Source organism: Mustela lutreola, chromosome 10 (assembly GCF_030435805.1).
Source record: "Mustela lutreola isolate mMusLut2 chromosome 10, mMusLut2.pri, whole genome shotgun sequence".
Classification (NCBI taxonomy): domain Eukaryota; kingdom Metazoa; phylum Chordata; class Mammalia; order Carnivora; family Mustelidae; genus Mustela; species Mustela lutreola.
Window position 1 is genome coordinate 29,822,652 of NC_081299.1, and position 25,956 is coordinate 29,848,607.

General features: G+C 45.6%; 1 protein-coding gene and 1 long non-coding RNA gene across 2 annotated transcripts in view; one reads left to right on the forward strand and one right to left on the reverse strand.

The window, feature by feature from the left end:
- Positions 1-513: 513 nt before the first annotated feature.
- LOC131809402 (uncharacterized) lies at positions 514-4,337 on the reverse strand. The gene is made up of 3 exons (XR_009345157.1): positions 3,976-4,337; positions 2,176-2,293; positions 514-1,384 (listed from the first exon to the last, which is right to left on the reverse strand). It is a non-coding gene; the product is annotated as an uncharacterized LOC131809402 (long non-coding RNA).
- Positions 4,338-5,084: 747 nt separating this feature from the next.
- Positions 5,085-25,956, forward strand: part of LOC131809396 (microtubule-actin cross-linking factor 1) — a 321,582-nt gene continuing 300,710 nt past the window's right edge. The window contains exon 1 of the mRNA XM_059136435.1: positions 5,085-5,400. Coding sequence (XP_058992418.1) covers positions 5,307-5,400 — 94 coding nt within the window. The 5' untranslated portion in view covers positions 5,085-5,306. The remainder of the gene's footprint in view (positions 5,401-25,956) is intronic.

The window sequence follows — 25,956 nt, forward strand, 5'->3', positions numbered from 1 at the left end:
AATGCCAGGTTTGTGCTTAGTAGCTTACAGGCTTCCTTTGACCTCATCCTTAAAACAACTTTAGGAGGCAGATGTGCCTTGGTAGATAGAATAGAAACTCAGAGAGTCCCATAACTTGCTCAAGGTCTCCGGGCCAGTAAGAGGCCATGCCGGGAATGGCTCTAGCTCTGCCTAGGGCAACCCACTGCCTCCCCCATTACAAGGAAGGATAGTTTAATAATAGCTAACATCTGCGCTGCACTTCAAGGTTCACGGAGTGCCTTAACTCCCATTATCTCCACTGTGCCTTAGGAAGCCCCGGGCGGGTGAAGCATTCCACGCCCCTTCGGGACAGCTGCCTATCAGAGGTCCAGCTTCTGCTCATTTCCCCCTTGTAAGGATTGGAGATTCTTTGGCATTGGCTCTGACAAGTCAGGGGAGAAGGCCTAGGGAGGCTGAGGTGGAGAGACTTGGCCAGTTGCTATGGTAACCCAGATGGCTGAGTAACCATTTTGAGGGTTGCTATGGTGACGGGCTGTCTGTGGCAGGGATCTTGTCTTCCTGGGTGGCTGGCACCATCCAGACCTCTTAAATTAGCGACGTTGCACTTTCTGAACAGAAGAGGGCAGCATGATGGTGGGCAGACGCTTCCCATCCCAGAGCGGTCTGGGAAACTGGAGGCAAAGCTTAGTGAAGTGTTTCCAGGGGCTGGGCGGAAAGGGAGTTTTAGCTGGTGATGGAAGACTGGGGGTGCTGGGCCTGGAGGCAGGTGTCCTGAGACCAGAACCGGATGATCTTCTTCCAAGATCCAGCCCCTTCAGTGTCTGGTTCCAGCTACTACCGGGTAATGTAAAAGGCACAGAAGACAGCTTACCCCCCGCAAGGAGGAACAGAGCGCGTGCGCAGATGCACGGACGCACACACGCACTACTAGCAAAGAATTTATTTATAAAGCATCCATTAACACATGTAAAATAATGCAGTAGGAGCCAAGCTGAAGAAGTGCTGGGAGTAAACCTTCTAGAGGTTGGAGGAGGAGTGCTAGCAGAAAGAGAAACATTTTCATTTTCTTCTTTCTCCTCTGCACCTGAAGCCCTTGGCCACTGAGTGGACACTGAATTGGATTCTCATTTGTCTTGAATCACAGATCTTGCCCACATCTCCCACCCCCATGTCTTCACTTGAGACATCTATGCCTTCAGCAAATATTTCTTGAACATCTAGTAGATGCAAAGCGTTGTGTTAGGTCCTATGATGAAGGAAGATGAAATAGATGAGTCTCAAAGAACTTCTGAATGAGGACGTTAAGGAGGCAGTGATGCAGACACCCACAATACATGTGGCTGGAGTCCCGGGAGTGAGAGGAAGAAAATGTGGCCGGGATTTTGAGAGGAGTCTCTTCTACCTGGGTTGATTAAAAATAACTTTATGTCATTTTGGGTGAGCTTCCAAGATGGGTAGGATTTTATTAGGTGAAGTTGGGGAGTGGAGGACATTCCAGGCAAAGGCTCAGAGTTTGATTATAGGGGAAGACCCCACACATGAGGGCATCGCGGGAGGCCAGCGTGTACAGGAAAGTAGATGTCAAAATTTGGAGGACTTTGAATGCCAGGCACAGGTAAGGGACACTGTGGGAGACAAGCATATTCTCTTCTTAAATACTCTAGCCTTCAGCTAGTCAGAAGCCACAGGCAGCTGAGTATTTTAGGATCATCTGGTCCACTCATGCATCCACTGAGTCAAAATTTTAAACAAATATTTGCCAGGTGCCCTGCACGTGCCAGATCATTTGCTAGATGCAGGTCTAGTGTTGAACAAGGCAGACAACAGCCCCGGTCCTCAGGGAGCTAATGGTTTAGTAAGGATTAAAGACATGGAACTGATAGCTTCAAGTGTGATGGATATTACCAAAGGGGAGTAGAGGGGGTGGGAAGACCTAATCCCAGGGATCAAGGCAGGCTTCTCTGCAGGAATTTCAGCAAAGGTGTGAGTAGGATGAGCCAGGCCAAAAGAGGAGAGCATTGAAGGATTACAGCCTGAGAAAAGAGCAGGTGGGAAGGCCCTGAGGTAAGAGAGCACATGTTTGAGAAGCTGAAAGAAGTTGAAAGAGGCTGGACCTTACAGAGAGGGGCCCTTGGTGAGGCTTGAGTGGGGGAGGATGTGGTGGAAAAATAAGGCTTTATTTACTTTTTTTACCCTTTCCTCCCACTAGATGTCCTTCTGAGTACATCCTGCCTCCTTCCGCTTCCCCATTGCAGCCTCCTTAGAAATGCAATAGCAGTGTCGCCACCAGGAGCAAAGGAAAATCATAGACCTAAAGAAGAAAGCCTCAGAGCTGTCCTGATTGTGTGGTCTGGCTATAAATTTAGACTGTTGTTTGGAAAAACCCAGAAACCTCCCCTTCATAGTCTTTCTTCTTCCCATCCCCCCACCCTCCAGCAGCTGCTTTGTTCCTCTATCCTTATAAAATTTTCTCTGTATAAAACAGAAACATCAGCCAAACATGTGGACTTCCCCTGTTCCATTCATTAGAAGAATTCATTACTTCAAAATCTCATGGGAGCATTTAAATGCAAATCTTGTCAAGAAAGCTACTTGAGTCTGAGAAGCCCTCCAGCCACAACCCAAACCAGAACTTTCTTCCTTGAATACCATGTTTCTTAAAAGGAATCTCAACCTCTTGCCCTCTCCCCTCTAAGCCCCCTAAGCCTTCAACAAAGTCTGATTCCCAGAACAGACTCTCTCTCCCTTCTTGCCCCTGTCTTTCTTCACTTTTGGCAAGCCTCAGTCACAATTCTTGAGGAACCTGCTTACAAAGTGACACACGTAGCAGCCCCAGGAGGGGATGGAGGGACTTTGCTATTTACTGTAATGAAAATGAGGCAGATGTCTGGGGGTGAGAGTGGAGGTGTGTGTATGTGTATTTGTGTCTGGGCCTTCTTAGCCCTACTGGAATAAAATAATATAGGAAATGCAGATGACTCAGCACGGATACAGTCAAGGTCCCCAGAGTTAGCATTTCTATATTCTCTGCTGTTTACGAAAAATGTGCTTATGCCATCAATCTCCAACTCCTTCACCCTGCATTTTCCACTAAGTCTCTTATTTGAAAAATAATAAATCTCAAGCTTGGGGCACCTGAGTGGCTCAGTCATTAAGCATCTGCCTTCAGCTCAGGTCTTGATCCCAAGGTCCTGGGATGACCCCCCCCCCCCCAAAGGGCTCCCTGCTCAGTGGGAGGCCTGCTTCTCCCTCTCCCATTGCCCCCCCCTTGTGTTCCTTCTGCCATCTCTCTCTGTCAAATAAATAAATAAAATCTTAAAAAAAAAAAAAAAAAAACAACCAAAAACTTCAGGCTTATTTTCCTTCTTTTCTTAAACTGAGCTCACTAGCAGCTGACACCAAACTGTGGTCTAGCTTTTTTTTAAGCAGAGGATTAAACTGGAAGGAAATGAGCCTTTGTCCAAACACCGTCCCTTGTCCGCCCTCTTTTAGGCCCTTCCATACATGATTTTCATGCCTAGAACTTGGGCAGGCCAGCAGAACTTGATGGATGGGGAAAGATATGATTAATGACTTGCTCACCCGATTTTTGATCATGGTATGGTGTGGAAACAACGAGTGTGCACCTATTAGTGAAAAGCATCATCTCTTCTTACTAATGTGCTGAGCACTGACCAAGTACTTGGCAACTATTCATAGTCCATAAAGAGGCAGGCCTTGCCCCAGGGGGAAGAAGCTCCTCTTCAAAAACCTTGAGAATGGGAACTGAAATGGAAACCCAAGTTCCAATTTTGCCTGTTCAATGTCCCATGAATTCTTTTTTTTACTTGCTAATATGCTGCTATTGTGAAATCGGCCAGCTTAACTTTTACCCACAACCACCTCCCTACCCCCTGAAAAATCAAGTTAGCAGACTTGATGAGGCCCTGGAGGATAATGGCTGGGTGAGGGGAGCTGGGGGCCAAAAAAAAAAAACCAATCACCTGCATTTACCAGAGTTGCTGGTTCACAGCTGTGGGCCCCCAGTGCGGTCTGTGAATATTGGGACTGAAGGGTACACGGATGAATGGAGGATGGGATGACACTGAGAACTCCCTTTCTCAAAATGGTTCCACGTAAATCCCTACCTGTATTTACCAGTTTCCGTCCTTCGCTAGCCTTTCCCCTGACGGAAAATGCTTGGCTTCCTCCTTCTTCCCTGACCAGTTAGGTCCCGGGATTCTTTTCTTTGTTCCGTAACAGGTCCCCACATTTCTCCCTTCCCATCTAGGTCTCTGTTCTGATGGCTGTCACAGCGCCATAATCCTGTCCCTCCCCACCCCGCCCCCCCGTAGATTTATGTCCTTCTGTCTCTCTTACTCCCCTCACCGTGCGGTCAGAGTCCCGTTTTCATCCTCCCCACCCCCCACCCCCTGGTCATTTCTCAGCTTCTGGCTCCTCATCCTTGGCCTGGTTTACTTCATGGTGCTTGGCGTGCCCTCTCATTTCAAGTTCAGTTTCTTCCGTTTCTGGAAAACCCTTTGTTTCTGGGATTCCGTGTGGCCTCAGTGTGGCCTTCAGCCTCTCACTGCAGCCCTGTCTGGATCCTGCCCCTGTCCTCCTTCTGATCGTGTCTAGCTCCGGATCTATCTAGGTCTTTCGCTCTCTCCCTTCCCCTCAGCTTCCCTAGGCCCTTCTCCTGCGGCTGCACAGGCCCGGCCCGGTTTCCTCCAGTCAGGGGCTCCCTCCTTTGTCCCAGCGGCGGGTGTAGGTCAGCGCCGAGCCGGGTGCCCGCCCGCTCGCCCTGTGGCGTCGGCCCGGGGTCTCCCCGCCGCTGCGGCCCGCCCAGTCCTTCATTCGCACGCGCGTGGGGCCTCCCTCCCGGCGGCCCCCGCCTCCCTCGGCCCGCGCCCCCTGCCCTGCCCGCGGTGGTCCGCAGCTAGCCCGGCCCCGCGTGGGCAGTCGGGGGGCCCGGCCGCCGAGGCGGCGGGAGAGGGGCGGGAACCTGCCGGGCCTGCCGCTCCTGACAGGAGGAGTCGCCGCCGCCGCCGCCGCCGCGCCGGGGCGGGCTGAGGGAGGAGCGGAGCGAGGGGTGGGGAGGCGGAAACGCGAGCCGGGACCGGCGGAGTGCGAGCGGCCGGCTGCGGGCAGGCTGAGGAGCGGAGTGCTACTGCCAGGCCGGGCGAGGCGGACGAAGAGCGGACAGCGGAAAGGGGACAGCCGGGGCGCCGCCGCCCCCGAGCCGCACAAAGGGCCGAGGCTGGGGCCGCCGCCGCCGCCGCCTCAGCGCGCGGGCCTGGAGCCGGCGCTCGCCGGGGCCCGGGGAGAGCGCGGCGCGGGCGGCCATGGCCGGCTACGTGCCGGGTCAGCAGCCGGCCAACCGCAGCCAGGAGAAGGAGTTCGTGCAGGCGTACGAGGATGTGCTGGAGCGCTACAAAGGTGCGGCGGGCGGCGCGGCGAGGGACGGGCGGGGTGGCGGGGTGGCGGGGTGGCGCCCACCCCGGCGTCGGGGCTGGCCCCGGACCTGCTCTTTCTCGGGCCAGCTTATTTGCGGAGTTGAGATAAGCCTGCGGGAGACGGCGCTTTCCCCAACGCTGGCTACATTAGCCGCCCTACTATCAGGAAGGGGGCGAGCCCGGGGGCTGCCCCCCGAGCCCCGGCGCCGTAGGGAGTTGCCGGGGAGGAGGAGGAGTCGGGCGGGAGCAGCCTCCCGGTCCGCTCCGAGTGTCCAGCTCCTCTCGCCGAGGCTCGGGCGGCCGCGAGCCCGCCCGGGGGCTCTCGCCCCCCTTTGTCTCCCTCAGTCTCCGCTCCGTCGCGTGGCGGCCGGGGTCGGTGAGTGTGCACTTTTGGGGAGAGGCCTCCTCCCCCGCGCAGCCCCGGGGGCTTCGAGCCGGTGGAGGCGGGGTTCTGCCGCCGCTCTCCCTCCCACCGAAAGGCTTGCCGTCGACTCGGGTGGCAGCCGGGAGGCGCTCTGGCCGCGCAGCCCCGCACTCCAGTGCCTCCTGCAAGGCCTGGGTGTCCGCGAGAAAGTTTTGACAGGCGGAGGGTCTGCGGACTGCGGCTCCCCGACGTGTCCCCTGATGCCCGAGGCGCCCTTCGCGCTCGAGGCCGGGGTGCGCGCTCCCGGGGGCCCCTGCCCTGATCTTGAACATCCAGGGCTGGGCTTTTGCTTTGTGTGCCAGTTGAGCTTTCCAGCCCGGGAGATCCCCCCCCCCCCCCCCAAACTCCAGAGGCAGCACTTTTCTCCTATTTTATTCAGCGGCGCCCTTGTGACTGGGCCTCTAGTTTCTTTTCATCGGAAGGAAACTTCAGCCCTTATGACTGAGTCCAGCATACTTGTTTACGACACCTAGCCAGTGAAGGGAAACTAATGCAGAAGCTGTAAAACCCTCCCTCTTTTTCTTCCCTTGTGGCTTGGGAATGCAGCAGGAGAGAGAGAGAAATGAAATGCTGAAAGGGACCTGCTGAGGAGGTCTGCTGGTTCTCTTCTGCATCAGCTTCTGTAAGCTGTCCAGGTTTCCCTGCCTGCAGCAAATGTTCTGTCACCCCCCTGTGGTCTTTCTTTTAAGAAATGTGGTTCATTTCAGAGCACAAAGAGGTTAGATTGTACTGCTGAACTTCATTGAAAAAATGCTGCTAAGTGAATGGTTAGTTCCCTTAAGTTTCCTCGCAGGCTTTGGAGCAACACTGCGCTCTTCAAAGAGAGGACACTCTGTGCCTGTGTTGGGCTGTGAGAGCTTTAACAGCTCGCAGAATTATAACACAAATAGGTGAAGAAATCTCAATCTCAGCACCTCGCCGGATCATGTTGCTGGTGGCCTCAAACTGAAAGGAAGTTGGATTCCTAGCAAATGAAAGGAGGAAAGAAGGGGGAAGTAGGGCTGGTTTCAGGAGAGTCCTTTTAGCTGGCTCACTTAGTTTGGTTTCCTCTGAAAAACTTTGATCAGGTGTGTAGGAATTTGATCCTTTCCAGGCACAGATCTCTTTCTTGGGAGGAATGAGTTGAAAATGGCCAAAATAAATTAACTTGAGCTGTTTGAATGGTTGTACAGGCTGCTCTATGATAGTTGTAGAAGAATTTCTCACCCCCCACCCCCACCCCCCCCACTGCATCATTCTCACTGGGAAGTCAGGGTGGATTAGGATCCAGGCCTTTGTTACTTTGCTGTATGGAATTCTTGCATTTTCCAGACTTAGAAATCCCCTTACTGCCTTTATGGGAGAACACTTAGCCTAAGCTAGAATCAACAGAGTGAGCAGGGGTGTACTTTGTGAGAACAAAGACCAGAATTAGTTTTGGAGAGACTTGGGGAAATAGATACTGATGATGTTGGGGTGCTAGGCTCTCATTGGTTGGCCACCAGATTCCTTGGATCTTGATCTCTCTCTCTCTCTCTCTGCTGTAAATTTATAGTCCCCTCATTCTACAAATGAAACAGGATTTTTGTATTCAGGAGAGCTAAAGTTTTCAGCTGCATAAACTGTCCCTGGAAGGGGCAGAGGCTAGAAGGGAAGTGATGCATTTGCTTTGTGAAGGGAGTAGAACAGTATGTATTGCAGCTGTATTAGGAATGGTTGTCAGGCATGGATTTTCCATAATTGTGCCTGGCAACCATTTCCCTGTGTGTTGGTAGTGAGCATGGTTTTGGCAGGATTAGGTGATTCAGCATGGACATAAACACTCTCTCTCATTTCCTAAATATCCCAAAGGTTCTTTCAGAGCCTGAGTGTCCAGCAAATAGGACGTAGTAGCTAATAACTTTCTATCCTAACATTTCAGAGTGGGTTGCAACCAGCAGAGCCAGGACATGTTCTTAACAGTTCTCCAAAAAGCAATTATTAGGTACCTATTGCAAGTAACACAGTGTTAGGCGCTGGAGATGCCAGAATAATGAGTGAGATCTGGTTGCTACCCTTGGTTATTCACATCTAACAAAGGAAAGACCTATGCAAATAAGTAATTATAATACTATAAGTGCTAGAACAGAAGTATGTATAAAGGACTGTGGAAGCAAAAGGAGGGATGAATATTTCCACTTGGGGTTCATTGGGAGATTTGACAAAGGAGGTGACCCTTGAGTGGACCTTTAGGGATGAATGAAATTCATGGAAGAGGGTGGGGAGGAGAGAAGACAGGAATAAATACCACATGCAAAGGTTTGAAGGTAAAAGTGAATGGAGGGGTGGGTTCAAGGAACAGAATGTGAGTAGTTGGGTATGAACAAACAGCAAGAGTTTTGGGAGCAGATGATACTGTAAAGGATCCAGAGTCCAACTTATAAAGATTTTTTTTATGGCTTTATTCCATGGGCAGCGGGGGAGTCATTGAAAGTTAAAAGTTAAAAAAAAAAAAAAAGCAACAAGCATACCAATTTTATTAATTCGTGATAGAGGACATACCTACCCAGTGATTGGAGTACTCATATTGCTGTCTGGGACACCCTTTTCCTTGTACCGTAGTGATTATGAAGCTAGTAATCAGATGGTTGCTTTGTACACATGGAAACAAAGAAAAGAGACATGCCTTGTTTTGAGGAATATTTCATCCAGATGATTTGGGCCACTTGCAAAATTTTCCTTTCAATGGATTGAGGTCCTTGTGAACACCAAAGCAAACTAGGAAAAACAGAGAGGTAGGAGAACGAGGATCTGATTCTTTTCCTGGGGTCGGGACAAACTCTGTGGAAGTAGCAGGCCACAAATGGGCATAGTTTTAGATTTTAGAGAAGTTTAAAAAGAAACACAATCCAGGTTCCTGGTGGTTGGTTAAATAGAAGGGTAATGTGTAAGTTGATTTGAGTGGAATTAGATTTTGTGTTTTCACAAAGCCCTTATAGACTAAAGATTCTTTATATGCCAGGCTCAACTAGGAGTAAAAAACATTCACATTTCAACTTTGGTAACATGGACTATCTGGTACTTAAAAACTTCAGAGTTCTCAGTAGGTCCCATGGATTATACAAAGTAGTTATGACCGATATTTATTTATTGTATCACAAAAAAGAACTTAAAGAACTTACTGTATAGAAGGAGTGAAGGGTCTGCACATTATTTAACATTCAAAATTAGCAAGACAGCACAATATAGTAGAGATGAGGCTTTGAATTTCTTTAGTCTTGTGGTCCAGTCCTAGTTCTGCCATTTAACATCTCCCTTGGGTTTCACATCTGTTAAAATGGGAATGATAATACTAACTCCTTGGGATTCATGAGATTCATGACCTCCTGGCACATATTAGGCAATTCATGTTTAGAAAAACTTCCATGTAGGGGCACCTGGGTGGCACAGTGGGTTAAAGCCTCTGCCTTCGGCTCAGGTCACGATCCCAGGGTCCTGGGATCGAGCCCCGCATTGGGCTCTCTGTTCGGCAGGGAGCCTTCTTCCCCCCCCCCCCTCTGCCTGCCTCTCTGCCTACTTGTGATTTCTGTCAAATAAATAAATAAAATCTTAAAAAAAAAAAAAAAAGATTTAGAAAAACTTCCATGTAGATAACACTTTATTTTTTACAAGGTAGTTTCATATTTATTATCTTATTTGATCTTTATAATATTTTGTAAGGGAGGTATTATACACATGGTTACATTTAGGCATGTAGACTTAAATTATTGTCTAAGAGCCAGGATCCCAGATTTCTAGATGGTTTCACATTATATCACAGAAGGTAATCTTAAAATCAGCAGTGACCTGAGTTAAGTGAGATAATTGTGAAAATAGTTTAATTGTTAATATCACTGTTAGTTTTTAGCATTTGAACTATACTTCCATCCCTTATGTGGCGTACATTTCCAGATCTCTGAACTGTGGAGAATTTCTTCTCCTTTCCTTTTATTATGGGAGAGGTTTCATGGTATGTAAATTACTTTGACATTTAAAAATACATACATATTTTTAAAATTTTAGCAGGCTCCACGCCTAGCATGGAGTGCATCTTGGGGCTTGAATTCACGACCCTGAGATCAAGACCTGAGCTGAGATCAAGAGTCAGACATTTAGCCAAGTGAGTGAGTCATTCAGGCATGCCCCCCCACTTCTGAGTTTTTTAAAGTAATCTTTACACCTTGGTAGGGCTCGAACTCAGGACCTTGAGATCAAGAATCACATGTTCCATGGAGCATATGAAATTTGTGCTCCATGGAACACTTTGAAATTTTTATACAAAAACAATGTAATGCAAAGTGATGAAGTTTTGTTAACACAGTGGTTAGAAAATATAGGCTAAGGCTTTAATATTGTTTAACCAAGCGACTCTCTGAAGCAGCCTCTTGGTTAAATGTAAATTCAGTTTTTAAGTTCCTTTTTAGAACACAGCCCTTGAATTGGAGTGGATAGCTTCTAGACAGAACAGTAGAATAATTGCTGCTTCTGGACATGGACACTGTTAATTCAGAAAGCGAGTCAAGTCCATCTGCTGGGAAATCACAAACTTTGGCCACATTCATGCTGTTGAAATCATAAAATGTGTGCATGTGCTAACAGTGCTTATGGGAGCTACTGCTTTCATCTTGGGCTTGCCTGGCAAGTGACATAATACACGCCAGGGAAATGCATCAGCTGAGGCCTTATTATCCTGGTATTTTTCAGTGCCAGTTTTTGGAGATGAGGGTAGAAAGAAAACTGTTCAGAGTACACATTCCAAGATCAAAGGTCACAAGGTAAACACAACGCAAGATGAATTTGTAGCATTTTTCTCAGTGGTCTAGAAAACACCCAAGGCCCTCCCAACTTAAATAAGGTTGGCCCTTTAGCTTCTGGTAATTATATGTTGAGCCATGTTGTGATGAGGTTATATGGTGTGCTAAAGGTCCTGCTTTTGCTCTTCATGGTTGTTTGTTTAAGATTTTGTTTATCCATTTATTTTAGGGAGAGAGAGAGAGAACACACGAGTGGGTGGAGGGACAGAGGGAGCGGAAAAGAATCCCAAGCAGACTACATGTAGAGGAGCCCAGTGGGGGGCTAGATCCTACAACCCTGAGGTCATGACCCAAACTGAAATCCAGAGTCGGCCACTCAACTGACTGAACCACCCAGGCATCCCACTTTTCATGGTTTTGATTGGAGTTTAAGCTTCTCTTGTCTGTCTTGCTTCTACTGGGGCATTTGCTCATTTCTGGTCTGGAGGAGCCCTTTTAGGCCTGTTAGCTTGGTATGCAGTATCTAAGTATGTTTATTTCAACTTTTGTGGGGTTACTTTTTTTTTTTTTTTTTTTTTTGAGAGAGACTACAAGAGGGAGGGGCAGAGAGAGAGAGAGAGACTCTCTGGCAGACTCCATCCTGAGCATGGAGACCAACTAGGGGCTCGATCTCATGACCCTGAGATCACCACATGAGCCAAAACCAAGAGTTGGATGCTCAGCCAGGTGCCTCGTTTTGGGTTTCTTCTAATAAAATATTATTTTTCCTTCCAGAATGTCTCAGTTCCTGGAATAAATTATAATGAATCACTGATTCTTTGTCTCTAACTTTCAGGGCCTTCCATTGTTTGACTTATTCTGCATACCTAACTGTATCAACTGTTGTTGTCCAACACAGCTCTCTGCTCCATTTGGGCTGGTCTCAGTATTCCTTCCCCTTAGGTCTTCATATCTGCCCCTGTGCTTTTATGGTCTCTCTTCCTGAAATGCTCTCTACCTTTCTCTCTGATTATTCAAATCCTACGTTTTTTAAAAAGAATGAAAGCTAAGTGTGGGAACTTCATGCTCCATGCAGCTTTCTCCCCTTACCCCTTCAGAAATTAATCTTTTCTTCCTTATTTTTTTTTTTAAGATTTTATATATTAGAGAGAGAACGAGCAGGGAGGGAGGGGCAGAGGGAGAGAGAGAGAGAAGCAGACTTCTCACTGAGCAGGGAGCCTGACACGGGACTCGATCCCAGGACTTGGAGATCATAACCTGAGCTGAAGGCAGATGCTTAACCCACTGAGCCATTCAGGCACCCCTCTTCTTCCTTATTTGTACAGTGTCTGCCTCAGTCTCTTACCTCTATTCTGTTTGTATTATTTTTGCATTGCCTCATGTCTGGTAGAATTGTTTCCTTAATGAAGTTTTATGCTCTTACAGCGCAGGCACTTTTTTTTTTTTTTTAAGATTTTATTTATTTATCAGAGAGAGAGAGGGGGAGAGAGCAAGCACAGGCAGACAGAATAGCAGGCAGAGGCAGAGGGAGACGCAGGCTCCCTGCCGAGCAAGGAGCCCTATGTGGGACTCGATCCCAGGATGCTGGGATCATGACCTGAGCCGAAGGCAGCTGCTTAACCAACTGAGCCACCCAGGCGTCCCATTTTTTATACTTCTTTTGTATGTGGTTGATTGTCAGGGAGTTTCTCTCAGGAGAGAAGGGGCAATCATATGAGCACTCTCAAGTCATATTTTAAAATTTTCTTTTCAATTATAAAAGTAATATATGTTTAATGTGGAAATTTATAAGAAATACAGGAAAGTATATAGAGTTTTAGAGTGTGTGTGTGTGGTGTGTGTGTAGGAGGAGAGTGAAGAGGCAGGCCAACCAACAGCTAGATGTGATCTGCCTGGGGAGAATGCCGTGCTCAAGGATAGGCCCTCTTTGGCCATCTGGGGGTCTGATACCCTCAGCTTGTTGTGGCTCCGTAAATTTTTGTGACAGTGTTAAGTTTATTCTCATTGGGCACAAGCATTTATTTTTCTTTCTCTGTTCAGAATTTGCTTTCTTCTGCATAACCATGTGTCAGTCATCTGAAATGTGCCAGTGATCAGGGATGGTTTGGGTTCTTGCCTAGGACAAGTTAATTAATTGGTCAGTCAGTATCCTTCTTTTGGGCAAGGGCTTTGCCAGCTGTACTACTGGATTCCCTCTCACCATAGCTAATTTCTATTGTGAATTTTGTTCAGAAAGGTAAACATAATTCCTTTGTGTTAATCAAAAGAATGAGCTTGCTTGAAGTGTCTTGGAGCAGAGATGGTTTCAGCTCGCAGGAGTATGTTGGATTGAGATATATAGGAAGGATTTTTTTTTTGGCTGTACTTTGTAGTCAGTCAACAGCAGTAAATAAGCTCACATTGTAGTGCACTCTGCTAGCTTATAAGCAGATACTGTGTTGGGGAAAGTGGTAGTGGGGAGTTGTGGGGGCACTGAGAAACATTAATAGAATGATATCAGGATTAGGGGTGGAAGGAGAGAAGGTCCTGAATGTTAATATAAAGAACCATTATAAAATGGACAGGATTAACGCAGCGGCTGTGTAAATGATGGATGAAAGTGGAGCTTTATTCTCTAGGAGGCCACTGTTGTAATTGTGTCATGAGGTTAGATTAAAGGATGTTAAAGAGGAGAGGTGTATATTTGAGAGACATTTTGGACAGGTACAGGGACTTAAGTTGTTTTTTATTTTAATTTTAATTATTTATTTAAAGATTTTATTTATTTATTTGACACAGAAAGATGCAGTGAGAGAAGGAACACAAGCAGAGGGAGTGGGAGAGGGAGAAACAGGCCCCCCCCCCCCCCCAACTGAGCAGGGAGCCTGATGTGGCACTCAATCCCAGGGTCCTGGGTCATGACCTGAGCCAAAGGCAGCCACTTAACCAACTGAGTCACCCAGGTGCCTGGGACTTAAGTTTAGATTTTAATATTGATAATCCTTTTTTAGGAGATTTTGCCTTGAGAAAAATAATTACCCCTAAAAAGCCAGGGTTATTCCAAAATAAAGTCCTCTTTCTTCTTGTATAAAAATCTTCTTTTGAGGATTTTTACTCCATTCTGAATTTGTAAGATAGGGCTGTGAATTTAGGGCTATGACTAAAGGTTGTATTTCAAAGTCTTGTCATTTATTTATTTTTTTAAAGATTTATTTACTTAGAGAGTGTGTGTGTGGAGGTGGTGGGGTAGGAGAGAGAGAGAGAGAGAATCCTTAAGCAGACTCCCTGCTGAGTGCAGAGCCATTCCTGGGCTAGATCACATGACCCTGAGATCTTGACCTGAGCTGAACTCAAGAGTCCCATGCTTAACCCAGTGAGCCACCCAGGTGTCCCCGAGTCTTCTAATTTAAATTAACAATGCTGAATGCCCCAGAACACCTATTCTACCCATTTTCTGGACAGGTTTCCTTGTATGTTTCCAGGAATACCTGCTAAGAATTGCATCAGAAATCCTCTTAAATCCCTTCTAAAATCTTCAATTATATCTTGAAATGCTAATCTCCTAGGGTGTCAGGGGGCTTATTTGGAGGATCCATTCATTCATTTAATTAATAAACATTTATTGAATGTCTTCTCTGAACCAGGCAGTAGGCACAGTGCTGAAGTAACAAAGATTTTGCCCTTGCATCTATATGATCTTACATTTTTTTTTTTAAAGATTTTATTTATTTATTTGACAGACAGAGATCACAAGTAGGCAGAGAGGCAGGCAGAGAGAGAGAGAGGAGGAAGCAGGCTCCCCACAGAGCAGAGAGCCCGATGCGGGGCTCGATCCCAGAACTCTGGGATCATGACCCGAGCTGAAGGCAGAGGCTTTAACCCACTGAGCCACCCAGGCGCCCCTGATCTTACATTTAATGAGGAAAACATACTGGCAAACGGTTAACATCCATTGTAGTGATTGCTATCATGGAGCTAAATGCTGGTGCGGTGGAAGTGAAGAGGAATAACTACCAGGGCCAGGGTGGAAAAGGGTCAGTGAAGGCACCCAAGAGGACATGACTGAGCTGTCAACCAAGAGATTCGGGACTTGGGGCCATAAGTTCATATAAAGGGCATTCTGGGTAGTGTGAACCATGAACAGAAGTGAATGGATGAGAGAGCTTGAGGAGGAAATATAGAGTATTAGTAAGGTCGGAATGTAGGGTGTGAGGGAAGAAGTGAGATGAGGAGGGAGAAGTGGGCAGTCTTAAAGTGTTGAGTGGCTTTGATTTGATCCTATGGGCTTTTGGGAGCCATTGAAGGATTTGGGGCAAGGAAGGCTATGATTAGATTTACATTTTGGAAATATTTTCCCTCTGGCAATAGTTCGATGAAGGATTACAGAGGGACAAGACCAGTGACAGAACAGTTAGGAGGTTGTTACAGTAATTTAGGCAGGGAGTGATTAGAGTTTAAGGTTGTGCAAGTAGTAATGCAGCCAAGTAGGCAAATCAAGAAACCTCCTTAAGGGTTAAATCTATGTGTTTTGATAATTAATCCAGTGCGGTGTATGAGGGGAGAGGGAAGCACCTAGGATGACTTGCAGGTTTCTGGCTTGGGGTTCTGTGTGGGTGAGTGATAATCATTCACTAAAAGAGGGAATCTAAGAGTAGGAGGTTGTTTGCAGTGGCTTGCTGGCAGTGCTGGTGCAAGGAAGGATATGGAGTTAGTTTGGGTTGCACTGAGATTGAGGTTTCTTTGGGATGCTGGGCAGAGGTGCCTAGCTGGTACCTAGCTGTACAGAGTATGGCGCTCAGGAGAGGTATGGATGGGCAGTTGTCAGCTTATGGAATCAGAGGAGTGGACAAGGAGATTGCTGGGAGCATGTGTACCATGAGAAGAGGTTTGAGACAAAAACTCTGGGGACCTCCAAGGAGCGGGTGGTGGTTTAGGAGGAGAGAAGGAGGATCCCCTGAAGGAAACTGTCCAGCAAAAGGGAGTGCCCAGAGATGTAGGAGGGAGAGAAGTGAGTTCAAGAAGGAGGCCATATCACACAGTATGTGATTATGAAGAAGTCAAGCAAGATAAGGACTTCGGGCTCCAAAATATAAAGATCCCCTTTCCTGGAGCATTTCTAGAGTTGTGGGAACCCCAGTCCTGAAAGCAGTGGGTTGGGAAGTGAATGAGAAGTGCAGATATGGAGTCTGGGAGTTTTGAAACCTGAACTTGGCAGAAACAGGGGAGGAAGGCATTTGAAGGAAGGGGTTGTTGGGAGTTTTGTTTGTTTATTGTAACATAGAGATGTAAACATGTTTAAGTGCTGTTTGGAAACAGTCAGTAGAGAAGGAGAGATATAATAAAATTCAAAGGAGAGAGAGAATAATCTATGGGAGAATGGGTTCTGGAGTAAAAAGAGGAATGTGTTTGATGAAAAAGATTAGAAGGGAGGAAGGCAAGAATGCATGTGGTTGGCTACAGGTGTAGGAACGTGAGGGAATGTTCCCTGATAGCTCTTACCCTGTCTTTGAAGTGGGGGGCAAAGTTATCTGCAGAAAGTAGGAACTCTGCGTATGTGCACGTGTGTATGCACTTGTGTATATGAGCACATCCCCTCTGTCTAGCTGCAGAGGGAGGTGACCTGGGTGTAGATACTTGAACACATATAGGAGGATTGATCCACGATCAGCTTTCCAGCATAGGTTTGATGGAAGAATAAGTGGTTCTTTTAGAATAGGGGGTCCTTCCCCAAAAATGTAACACATCTGCTTGATTATTGTTTGTATTGCTCTCTGGCTGGCTTGTGTTTGTTCCCCCAGCAATATTGTAAGCTCTTTCAGGGCAGGAGCCAAATATATAACTTTTGCATTCCTTTCTATCATTTCATAAAGTCAGGGCAGAGATTGATTCTTACCTTTTTTTTTTTTTTTAAATTTCATCTGACTTTTGTCATTAGGGCCATCTTGACTTGTAAGGCTTTTCTCACCTGTGGTCTTTAATCCTCATCTTACTATCTGATGTGGAGAGTGATGGACTCACTGGTAAGAGAGGGGAACTCCATGCTTTGCATGGGTATAAATCTCACAGGCTAGCTTCGCTACTCTCCCAGGGTAGTTGAGCTTAGAAACATTTGTGCTTTCCATGAAGGCTGTGGGATTAGTATTCTCTAGTCTGTTTGGACCAGGCTTGTGAAGACCGGGGTTCTTTGTAAGACTAGACAGAGTGGCCATTGTCTCCACAATATTCAGCCTCCTCCTTGTTTATTTTGGCAGGCGGGCAGCGAACGTGATGGATTTGTTCTCATGACTCACAGTCCTCCCTGCCTTACCTTAACAGGTTCAGCATAATCACTACCTTTCAGATGGCGATAGTGTCCTACAGCATTTATCTGACCTTTATATCTGAAAAGAGTATTGGTTACCCTTTCCTTTGTCCTCTTCTTGCTTGGGTTCTTCCCTTTAAGTCTAGGGAAGAGGATATTTCCTGATGTATTAGGTAGGTCCTGCTCAGAAGTGACTGAGGTCTTCTCCCTTTTAGCATGCTGTGCATCCTTTGGTTATTAACTGGCATGGTCCCCACAGTGTAGCTTGTGTTTTGCTCCTTGTTTTGTAAATTTGGACTCTGTATCGGATAAACCTGACATGAGTCACTCCAGGGAGTGGAAGGTGTGTCTCCACTAATTTGGAGAATCTTTGATCTTGTTTCAGTCCCCGGTTTGGCTTATCAGGTACAATTTCTCTCTATGTCCTACCAGAGATGTGTGTTTATACTCATGTCTCTTGCCTCTGGTTTCACATATTGCAGTGAGTGTGTGGCATGCCACTTGGCATGTATGGATTCTGTCTCTGTCCTTGGCATCGCTGGCAGCAAAAATGCCTCTAAGAGCCTCTTTGAATGTAGTAGAGTTTCTAACACTGAATAAATAGAGTTCATAAACCCTCTGCATGTCATTACAAATGACAAAAGACAATGAGGAATGTGTAAGCAGTTGAATAAATAATGGAAGGCCCCCCCTCATTTAACTATCATTTTCACAGTAGAAGATATCCCAAAAAGAGACCTAGTCCTGAGGGAAATGGGACCAACAGGGAAAAGGTCATCTTCTGTTCCAACTTGGATGGCAGGGCAGCTGTCCTCCATGGCTTCTTGATACCAGGCAGTTTCTCTATAATCCCCTTTCTCGTCATGTAGGATTTTATGGCTGTTATCTTTCTGCGCAGTGGGGACAGGATCGTAACAGGGCCCTCCCTCTCCAGCAACCCGTGGCAGGGAGAACATCCAGAAGATTTGGGTCCTCTGGTACAAAGATCTCTGTAATATGAGGAAGTCATCCCAGACCTACTGCAAACACTCCAGTGCTCACAAATACCACAAATGAGCCATGAGCTCTGGGGTCAGGGTTGGGTTTGAAAGAGGCTGGTCTGCCCTGGTGTGGGGCGCCTCTAGATGGTAAGAATGTAGGACCCATCCCAGCCTCTGTTGTCTAGTTTCCCAAATGGAAAACTGTGACCAGGGTGGTTTAGTTGAGATGCTTTGAGGTGCTTCTAACAACTATCTCTCAGAGGACTGGTTCATTGTTTTTATTCTTGTTATTGTTAATAAGTACAATAACAGTATTCATATAATACTGCTTTTTTATTTTTTTTTTTAAAGATTACATTTATTTGACAGCTGAGCAGAGAGCCCAATGTGGGGTTCGATCCCAGGACCCTGAGATCATGACCTGAGCCCAGGGCAGAGGCTTAACCCACTGAGCCACCCAGGTGCCCCATAATACTGCTTTTTTAAAAAACAAGTTTTATTGGGGTGCCTGCGTGGCTTAGTAGTCTGCCTTCAGCTTAGGTCATGATCCCAGGGTCCTGGGATTTAGCCCCTCATTGGGCTCCCTGCTCAGTGGGGAGTCTGCTTTTCTCTCTCCTCCCTGCTCCTACTCCCTCTCACTGTCTGTATCTCTCTCAATAAATAAAATCTTTAAAAATTATTTATTTATTTATTTTAGAGAGAGAGGGAGAGAGCATGTGCCTGAACCCAGGGGAGGGGCAGAGGGAGAGGGAGAGAAGCAGACTCCCCGCTGAGCACGGAGCCAATTGCAGGGCTTGAACCCATGACCTGGAGATTATGACCTGAGCCCAAATCAAGAGTTGGATGCTCAACCAACTGAGCCACCCAGGCCCCCCAATACTGCCTTTTTAAGGAAGAATGGGGAACTGTCAGGGGCTGCAGTTTCCCTCCACCCTCACTGTGGCGGAGAGGGAGCATTAGATTCTCATCTGTTAGGCCTCCTCTCTGATCATCCTTTGGGTGGCTCCTGGGAAGGAGTGAGGCAGCCAAGGCCCTGGCATAAATATGTTGTTGAGAAGGGATAAGGGGCAGTATCTGACATACTGTAGCACAGGCGGTATGCTAGCAAGAGAAGATAGGTGTGGGGGCAGGATTCAGGGAGCTGGGAAAGGCGGAAAATATTTATTGCCATTATTAGTTGCTTCTCTTTGGCTTTGCCTACGTATGTTGTCTCAGAGCAGAGCCAGAACCCTAGCATTCTTTTGCTTTTCCTCCTTCTCCTTGATTCTGTCTCATTTGCTGTCTGTCTCATTTGCATACATAAAGATGTATAATACCTTCAATAAATAGACTTGTGAGAATAATGGAAAGTTAAAAGCTCCAGTAAATTGAAAAGCTAGGTGGTGATTTGATTCCTTTTTTTTTTTTTTAAGATTTTATTTATTTATTTGACAGAGATCACAAGTAGGCAGAGAGGCAGACGGCGGGGGGGGGGGACAGGCTCCCTGCTGAGCAGAGAGCCTGATGGGGGGCTCGATTCCAGGACCGTGAGATCATGACCTGAGCCGAAGGCAGAGGCCTAACCCACCCACGTGCCCCATTGAGTGTGGTCTTTAAGTATAACAAGTGTTTTTCTTGCAATTCATCATAAACCAGAACTACCTGGTAGCATTTTTTATTGTGTTTTTGTTACTTAACTTTTTATGTGTTATTTGTCTGAACTTCCCAACCTCACTGTGATCATGATCTTGTTGAAAAGTATAGGTAATGTTGAATGAGATGCATTTCATGGATTGAATCCCTTTGCAAATGGCAGTCGTTGTCCTATTTCTTTGTATTTCTGTCAACTTCAAGCATCCTTCATGATGGGTTTTTCCACGTGGTTGTTCCACAGACATCTCAAACTCTCTGTGTCCAAAATGGCTGCCATCATTTCCATTCCTACCTCCAGACCTGCTTCTCCTCCTGCATCCCCATCTCTGAATGCCTTCCTCACCCATCCAGTCAGCTTCATACAGTCTTCTTCTCTCTCCCTCATGCTGCCCAGGCAGTCACTCTTTTAGCAGGTCCTGTTGATTCCATCTCTTCCATCTCCTCTGTCATCACCTCCAGCCTCATTGCCTAGGCCTGAGCTCAGGGCCTTATTTCTGCTGTGATTCCTCCTAATGGTTTAATGCTTTCTTCCCCACCAGTCTTTTTTTCACACTCCTACCAAAAAAAACCCCACCAAACTTTAGAAGTACAGAACTGATCATGTCTGGTGGTGTAAGAGAAGATAGGTGTGGGGCAGTATTAAGGGGGCTAATAAAGATAGAAAATATTTATTGCTATCACGAGTTGCTTCCCTTTGCCTTTGCCTGCATATATATATTGTCTAAGATCAGACTTGGACTCCCTGCATTCATTTATTCTCTTCCTTCTCCTTTTCTTGGGTACATTTCATATTTTGATTTGTAAAGATGTATGCTGCTTGAGACCCCTCAGTGGTTCCCACTGCCCATACAATAAAGACTACGCCTGCAAAAAAAAAAGTTTAATTCCTGCCTGCTTCTGTAACCTCATTTTCCTTGAAATTTTCACCTTTTCGGGAAGAAGATGTGTTCAGCTGCCTTAGCCTACCAGGCTGGAGAATGTCTGTGTGTGACCACGTTGTTCCCCTTGCCTACAATTTATCTTTCACCTGTGTACCTCACCTGCCAGCAAATTCCAGTTTACCCTTTTCTCTTTTTTTTCCTAAGATTTTAAAAATTTATTTGACAGAGAGAGATCACAAGTAGGCAGAGAGTCAGGGAGGAAGCAGGCTCCCTGCTGAGCAGAGAGCCCCATGCAGGGCTCCATCCCAGGACACTGAGATCATGACCCGAGCCTAAGGCAGAGGCCCAACCCACGGAGCCACTCAGGCGCCCCTCCAGTTTACCCTTGAACACAATTCAGACATTGTTATTTTTGGGAAGCCTTTCCTTACCCTTTCTTCCTACCTGGTTAGTCTCCTTTCTCCCTGCTGTGGTCCTCTGATATGCATATTAGAATGGATTGTGGTTTGGTTGGTCTTATGATTATCTCCTGTACACAGGTTAAGCTTTGTTCCTGAGCCTTAGCACAGTGCATAGCACATGTAGATGCTGGAGAATTGTTCAGTGAATAAAGACTCTGCACAGATTTGCTACAAATGTTGTTCACTGCATGAAATCAGTTTAAATAATAAATAAGAGGATATAGCAATGGATATGAACAGAAAATATTCCAGGGATTCCTGTTACTTGGATAATAACATTAGATTGTTAGAATGGCATGCCATTTTTGCTCTTGAAGAATTTCAAGAAGGAAATAGAGCACTTTCATGGGTGGTATAATTCTTCATTTGGTAAAGATAGGAAACTGAACCAGTTGTTCTTCTGAGGATCCTTTTAGATTCCTGGCTCTCTACCTGAATGTGTGGCCAGCTTAACATCTATGGTTCAGTATGAGATGCTTCTGTGCTAAGTGCTTTGTGTACACTAAATATATAATCTATTCTTTTCAAGAGTTGAAGGGCAGTATGTTACAGCAGATGGAGAATTCCACTGTGCAGAATATAATACACTTCTCTTACATGATCTTCTAAGTCCCATCTCATGAAATTTTAGGACTATATATGCCCCTAAGCTCTATTTCTCAAACTCCCTTTCTGTTTTAGAATGTTATAATTCTACTTCACCTTACTCCCAGAACTCCTCATTACTGTCTAGAATATTCTAGTTTTTTTTATTGTCTTAGTCTTCCTCTCTACTAGAACATAGCCTCCTTGAGAGTAGAGATTTTTATTTATTAACTCTTGTATTCCCAGCATCCAGAAGAGTGTCTGGCATATAGTAAATACTCAAGAAATATTTGTTGAGTGAATGAACTGGAAATGATCAGTTCAGCTCACTCTTCTTGTTCCTTGTAGGGGAATGAAATGAGGCATGGAAAGGGTCAATAACTGGCTCAAGATTATATAACTAGTTAGTGCCAACACCAGATCTCACCAGGTGAGTGGTGGGTTTTTTTTTTTTTTTTTTTCATGAAATCATGCTTAGTCATAAGTTCCTTTTATGTGATTTGATACTGATGTGCTTTGTGAACTTAACTGTATATCCCTATGAACAGAATTCAAGGGAGTAAACTAATATGGATGGAGCCCTTACTAAGTGCCAGGTGCTTTATCTCATTTAATCATCACAAGTAACATTCTAGGACAGTACAAAGACATTGGTAAGATCTTACAGATGAGGAAACTAGGGTTTAAGGAACCTAAATAACTTGCTCAAGGGTCACAGCCCTGGTAAGTGACTGATAAACTCCACTTGGCAATAGGCCCTTTTACCTTAAGGTGTTATAAAATTTTTTGGATTTGTGGTCTAAGTTGCTTTAAAATTTGCAAGTTAGACTACTCTTGAAAATGGTCTGATTTGAATGGCTCAAGTAGAATTGCAGAAATTGTTTATATATTAAGACAACCCCTTGTAACAGTGGGGTTGGGTTGTGGTAGTAGGGAGGAGTTTGTAGGGCTCTTGAGCCAAAACCGAAAACAACCAACAATCCCATGCTGTGGGGTATACCCCTACTCATTTAATTTAGGTTCAGACTTCCTTTTTAACCCAGACATCCAGGACCACTGTAGGAAGATGATTATGTCATACTCTTGTGCAGTGCAGCTGCTTCTGAGTGTGTTTGGTAGGGCTCTTAGCGCCCAGAGCACAAAGACAATGTCTAGAATGTAGGACAGGTAGAGCAGGAGAGGAGTGAACCCAATTGAAACTAGCTGTTTTTGTGGTAAGTAGGCAGATGGTAATTACCTGTGTTGCTCAGAGACCTGAGCTAAGAGTGGGGGTGGGAAGAGGTCACACCCATTCTTTGAAGATATGATGGGAGTAAATAACTCTTAGTTTCCATTTTACTCCAGAAGGATTCACTCACCATTCAGAGTCACATCGGTGATGTGGATTTTTGAGTTGGCACCTTTTCACCCCAATCATCCAAGCATAAGGGTAACTTTTTTTTTTTTTCCTTTTTTCATTAAAGAGGTCCCCTTGGATTCTACAACCATTCATTTTCATCTCCCTGTTAGCTTCCTCTCAGGTAGCTTTGTGTTGCCTGCCTTTAGAAAGGGAGTAGAGGCAGAGCCCAGAGGAGAGAGAAAGGGATTAAGAAGGTGGCAGAGAAACAAAGGCTTAATTAGGAGATTCCTCTGTCATTTGGGACTTGGGTTCTTTTGTGAGCTGATTGCTGAGATGGGGTTCGGAAGAGTGTGGCACTTGGTGGTGGCGGTGGCGGTGGTGGTGGTGGTGGGGGTGTGAGGACTGTTAGCATCTGTAGCCCCTGGGACCTTGTTAGATGTGCAGAATGTTGGGCTCAACCCCAGACTGGCTGAGTGTTTTCATTTTAGGAAGATTTCCAGGTGATTCTATGCATGTGGAAGTTTAAGAAGCGTGGAGTTGGTGGTTAAGTGGTTCATTGCAAGGGTCTATGGAGTCTGATAGCCCTGGGAGGAGGAGAGAAGCAGACCCCTGGCTGACATGGGGTTGGTCTCAAAACCCTGAGATCCTGACCCGAGCTGAAATGAAGAGTTGGCTGCTTATCCAACTGAACCACCCAGGCGCCTCACCCACATTTTGATTTTAAATTAAATATCCTTTCAGAGTGTATAGTTTATAATAGGATAAATATCAATTAAAAAACATGGTATATTACTTTCCTGGGGCTGCATGACAAAGTACCACAAACTGGTGGGGCTTAAACAACAGAAATGTATTGTCTTAAAGTTCTGGAGGCCAGCAGTCTGAAATCAAGGTGTCAGCAGTGAGGGGAATTCCTTCTGAGGACTGTGGGGGAGAATCTGTTCAGGCAGGGGCAGAGGGAGGAGGAGAGAAGCAGACCCCTGGCTGACATGGGGTTGGTCTCAAAACCCTGAGATCCTGACCCGAGCTGAAATGAAGAGTTGGCTGCTTATCCAACTGAACCACCCAGGCGCCTCACCCACATTTTGATTTTAAATTAAATATCCTTTCAGAGTGTATAGTTTATAATAGGATAAATATCAATTAAAAAACATGGTATATTACTTTCCTGGGGCTGCATGACAAAGTACCACAAACTGGTGGGGCTTAAACAACAGAAATGTATTGTCTTAAAGTTCTGGAGGCCAGCAGTCTGAAATCAAGGTGTCAGCAGTGAGGGGAATTCCTTCTGAGGACTGTGGGGGAGAATCTGTTCAGGCCTCCTAGCTTCTAGTCGCTTCAGGAGTTCCTTTGCTTGTAGACAGCATTCTCTATCTCTGCTTTCACGTCATTTGTATGTGTCTCTGTGTCCAAATTTTCCCCATTTATGAGAACCCCTGTCTGATACTGGGTTGGAGTCCATCCTAATGAACTTTGAGCTTCATCATGTGTAAAGGCTGTATTTCCAGGTAAAGTCACATTCACAGGTACTGGGGGTTGGGACTTCAACATCTTTTGGGGGACACAGTGCAACGTATAATAGAAGGTTTAGCTACTTTCTAACTTAGAGAGAGGAGCGTATATGAAATTAGCTTTTGCTAGTCTCTCTTAAGACTTATTGCTAAGATTCTCTGAGTAGGGACACATGAAGAACTCAGGTTTAACTCTGCTCTTGCTAATTCTGCTCCCTGGTTTTGGCTGCATTTAAGAAAGAGCTGAGATGAATCTGGTTTTTTAGCTTCCATGGGTGATGTTTCACTTTTATGGGCTGAATGGATTAATAATAGTAATAGAAGTAATAATAATAGGGGTGTCTGGATGGCTAGTTGGTTAAGCAGCTGCCTTTGGCTCAGGTCATGGACACTTTTATGGGCTGACTGGATTAATAATAGTAATAGAAGTAATAATAAGGGTGGCCTGGATGGCTCAGTTGGTTAAGCAGCAGCCTTTGGCTTGGGTCATGGACATCTCTGAATCCTGGGATCAAGCCCCACATCTGGCTCACTGCTCACTGAAGAGTCTGCTTCTCCCTCTCCCTCTGTTCCTCAACCCCCAGCTCATTCTCTCACTCAAATAAATAAAATCTTAAAAAAAGAGAGAAAAAAAAATAATAATAGTTCCCATTAGTTGAGTTTTTACTGTGTGCCAGGGACTGTGTTAAGCACTTTATGTACATTAGCCCATTTAATTTGCAAAATGGCCTCATGAAGTAGACATTATCATTTTTTTACATGAGGGAAAAGTGGGGCTCAGCCAGTGAAATAACTTTCCCAAGGTCACATCTAGTAAATGGTAGAGCATGCATTTAAATCTACCTCTGTGGGACTACAAAGCTCCAGCTCTTAGCCGTCATCTTTTATGTTATGCTTTCACTTCCTTGAATAGAACTGTCTGGCCTGAGTCTCCTTCTTTTCTCCAAAAACTCCTGGTTCTGGAAGCATGCCGACCAAAGGGGTCAGGAAAGTGACCTTTACTTGCATTCTTGTGAGCTCTTATTGTTTGCGAGTGGGAAAGGGACTGTGACTTAAGCTTGCACTTTTTACCTAGTAGTTTAAGACTTGTCAAGGGGCCCTGGTCAGGTATGAGAGGTTGCGAGTTCCTTTAAAACACAAATACTGTCCTAAAACTGAAGAGGAAAAAAAAACACAGTTCACCTATGTTTATCTAATCTCTTTATTATTACTACAGAATTAGATATGCTCATTGTAATAAATTTAAGCAGTATAAAGGAAAAGGTAAAAGTTCTCTTTTCTAGTCTTTTTCTCTACTTTGTCCCACTGGTCAGTGTAACCAGCGTTCAAGGTTTATTCTGTATTCTTCCAGCTTTTCCTTTGTGAGGCTTATTTCAGAACTGCCCCCTTCCTTCCTTTAGTCTTTTGAATTGGTCACGTCTCCTCTTGTCTCATAGCCTTACCTCTTATTTATTTTTATTGCCGTATATCCGGCTTACTGTTGGGCCTCCATTTGGTACTTATTTTTGTTTTGTTTTTTTTAAGATTTTTATTTATTTATTTATTTGACAGAGAGAGATCACAAGTAGGCAGAGAGGCAGGCAGAGAGAGAGAGAGGAGGAAGCAGGCTCCCTGCCGAGCAGAGAGCCCGATGTGGGACTCGATCCCAGGACCCTGAGACCATGACCTGAGCAGTAGGCAGCGGCTTAACCCACT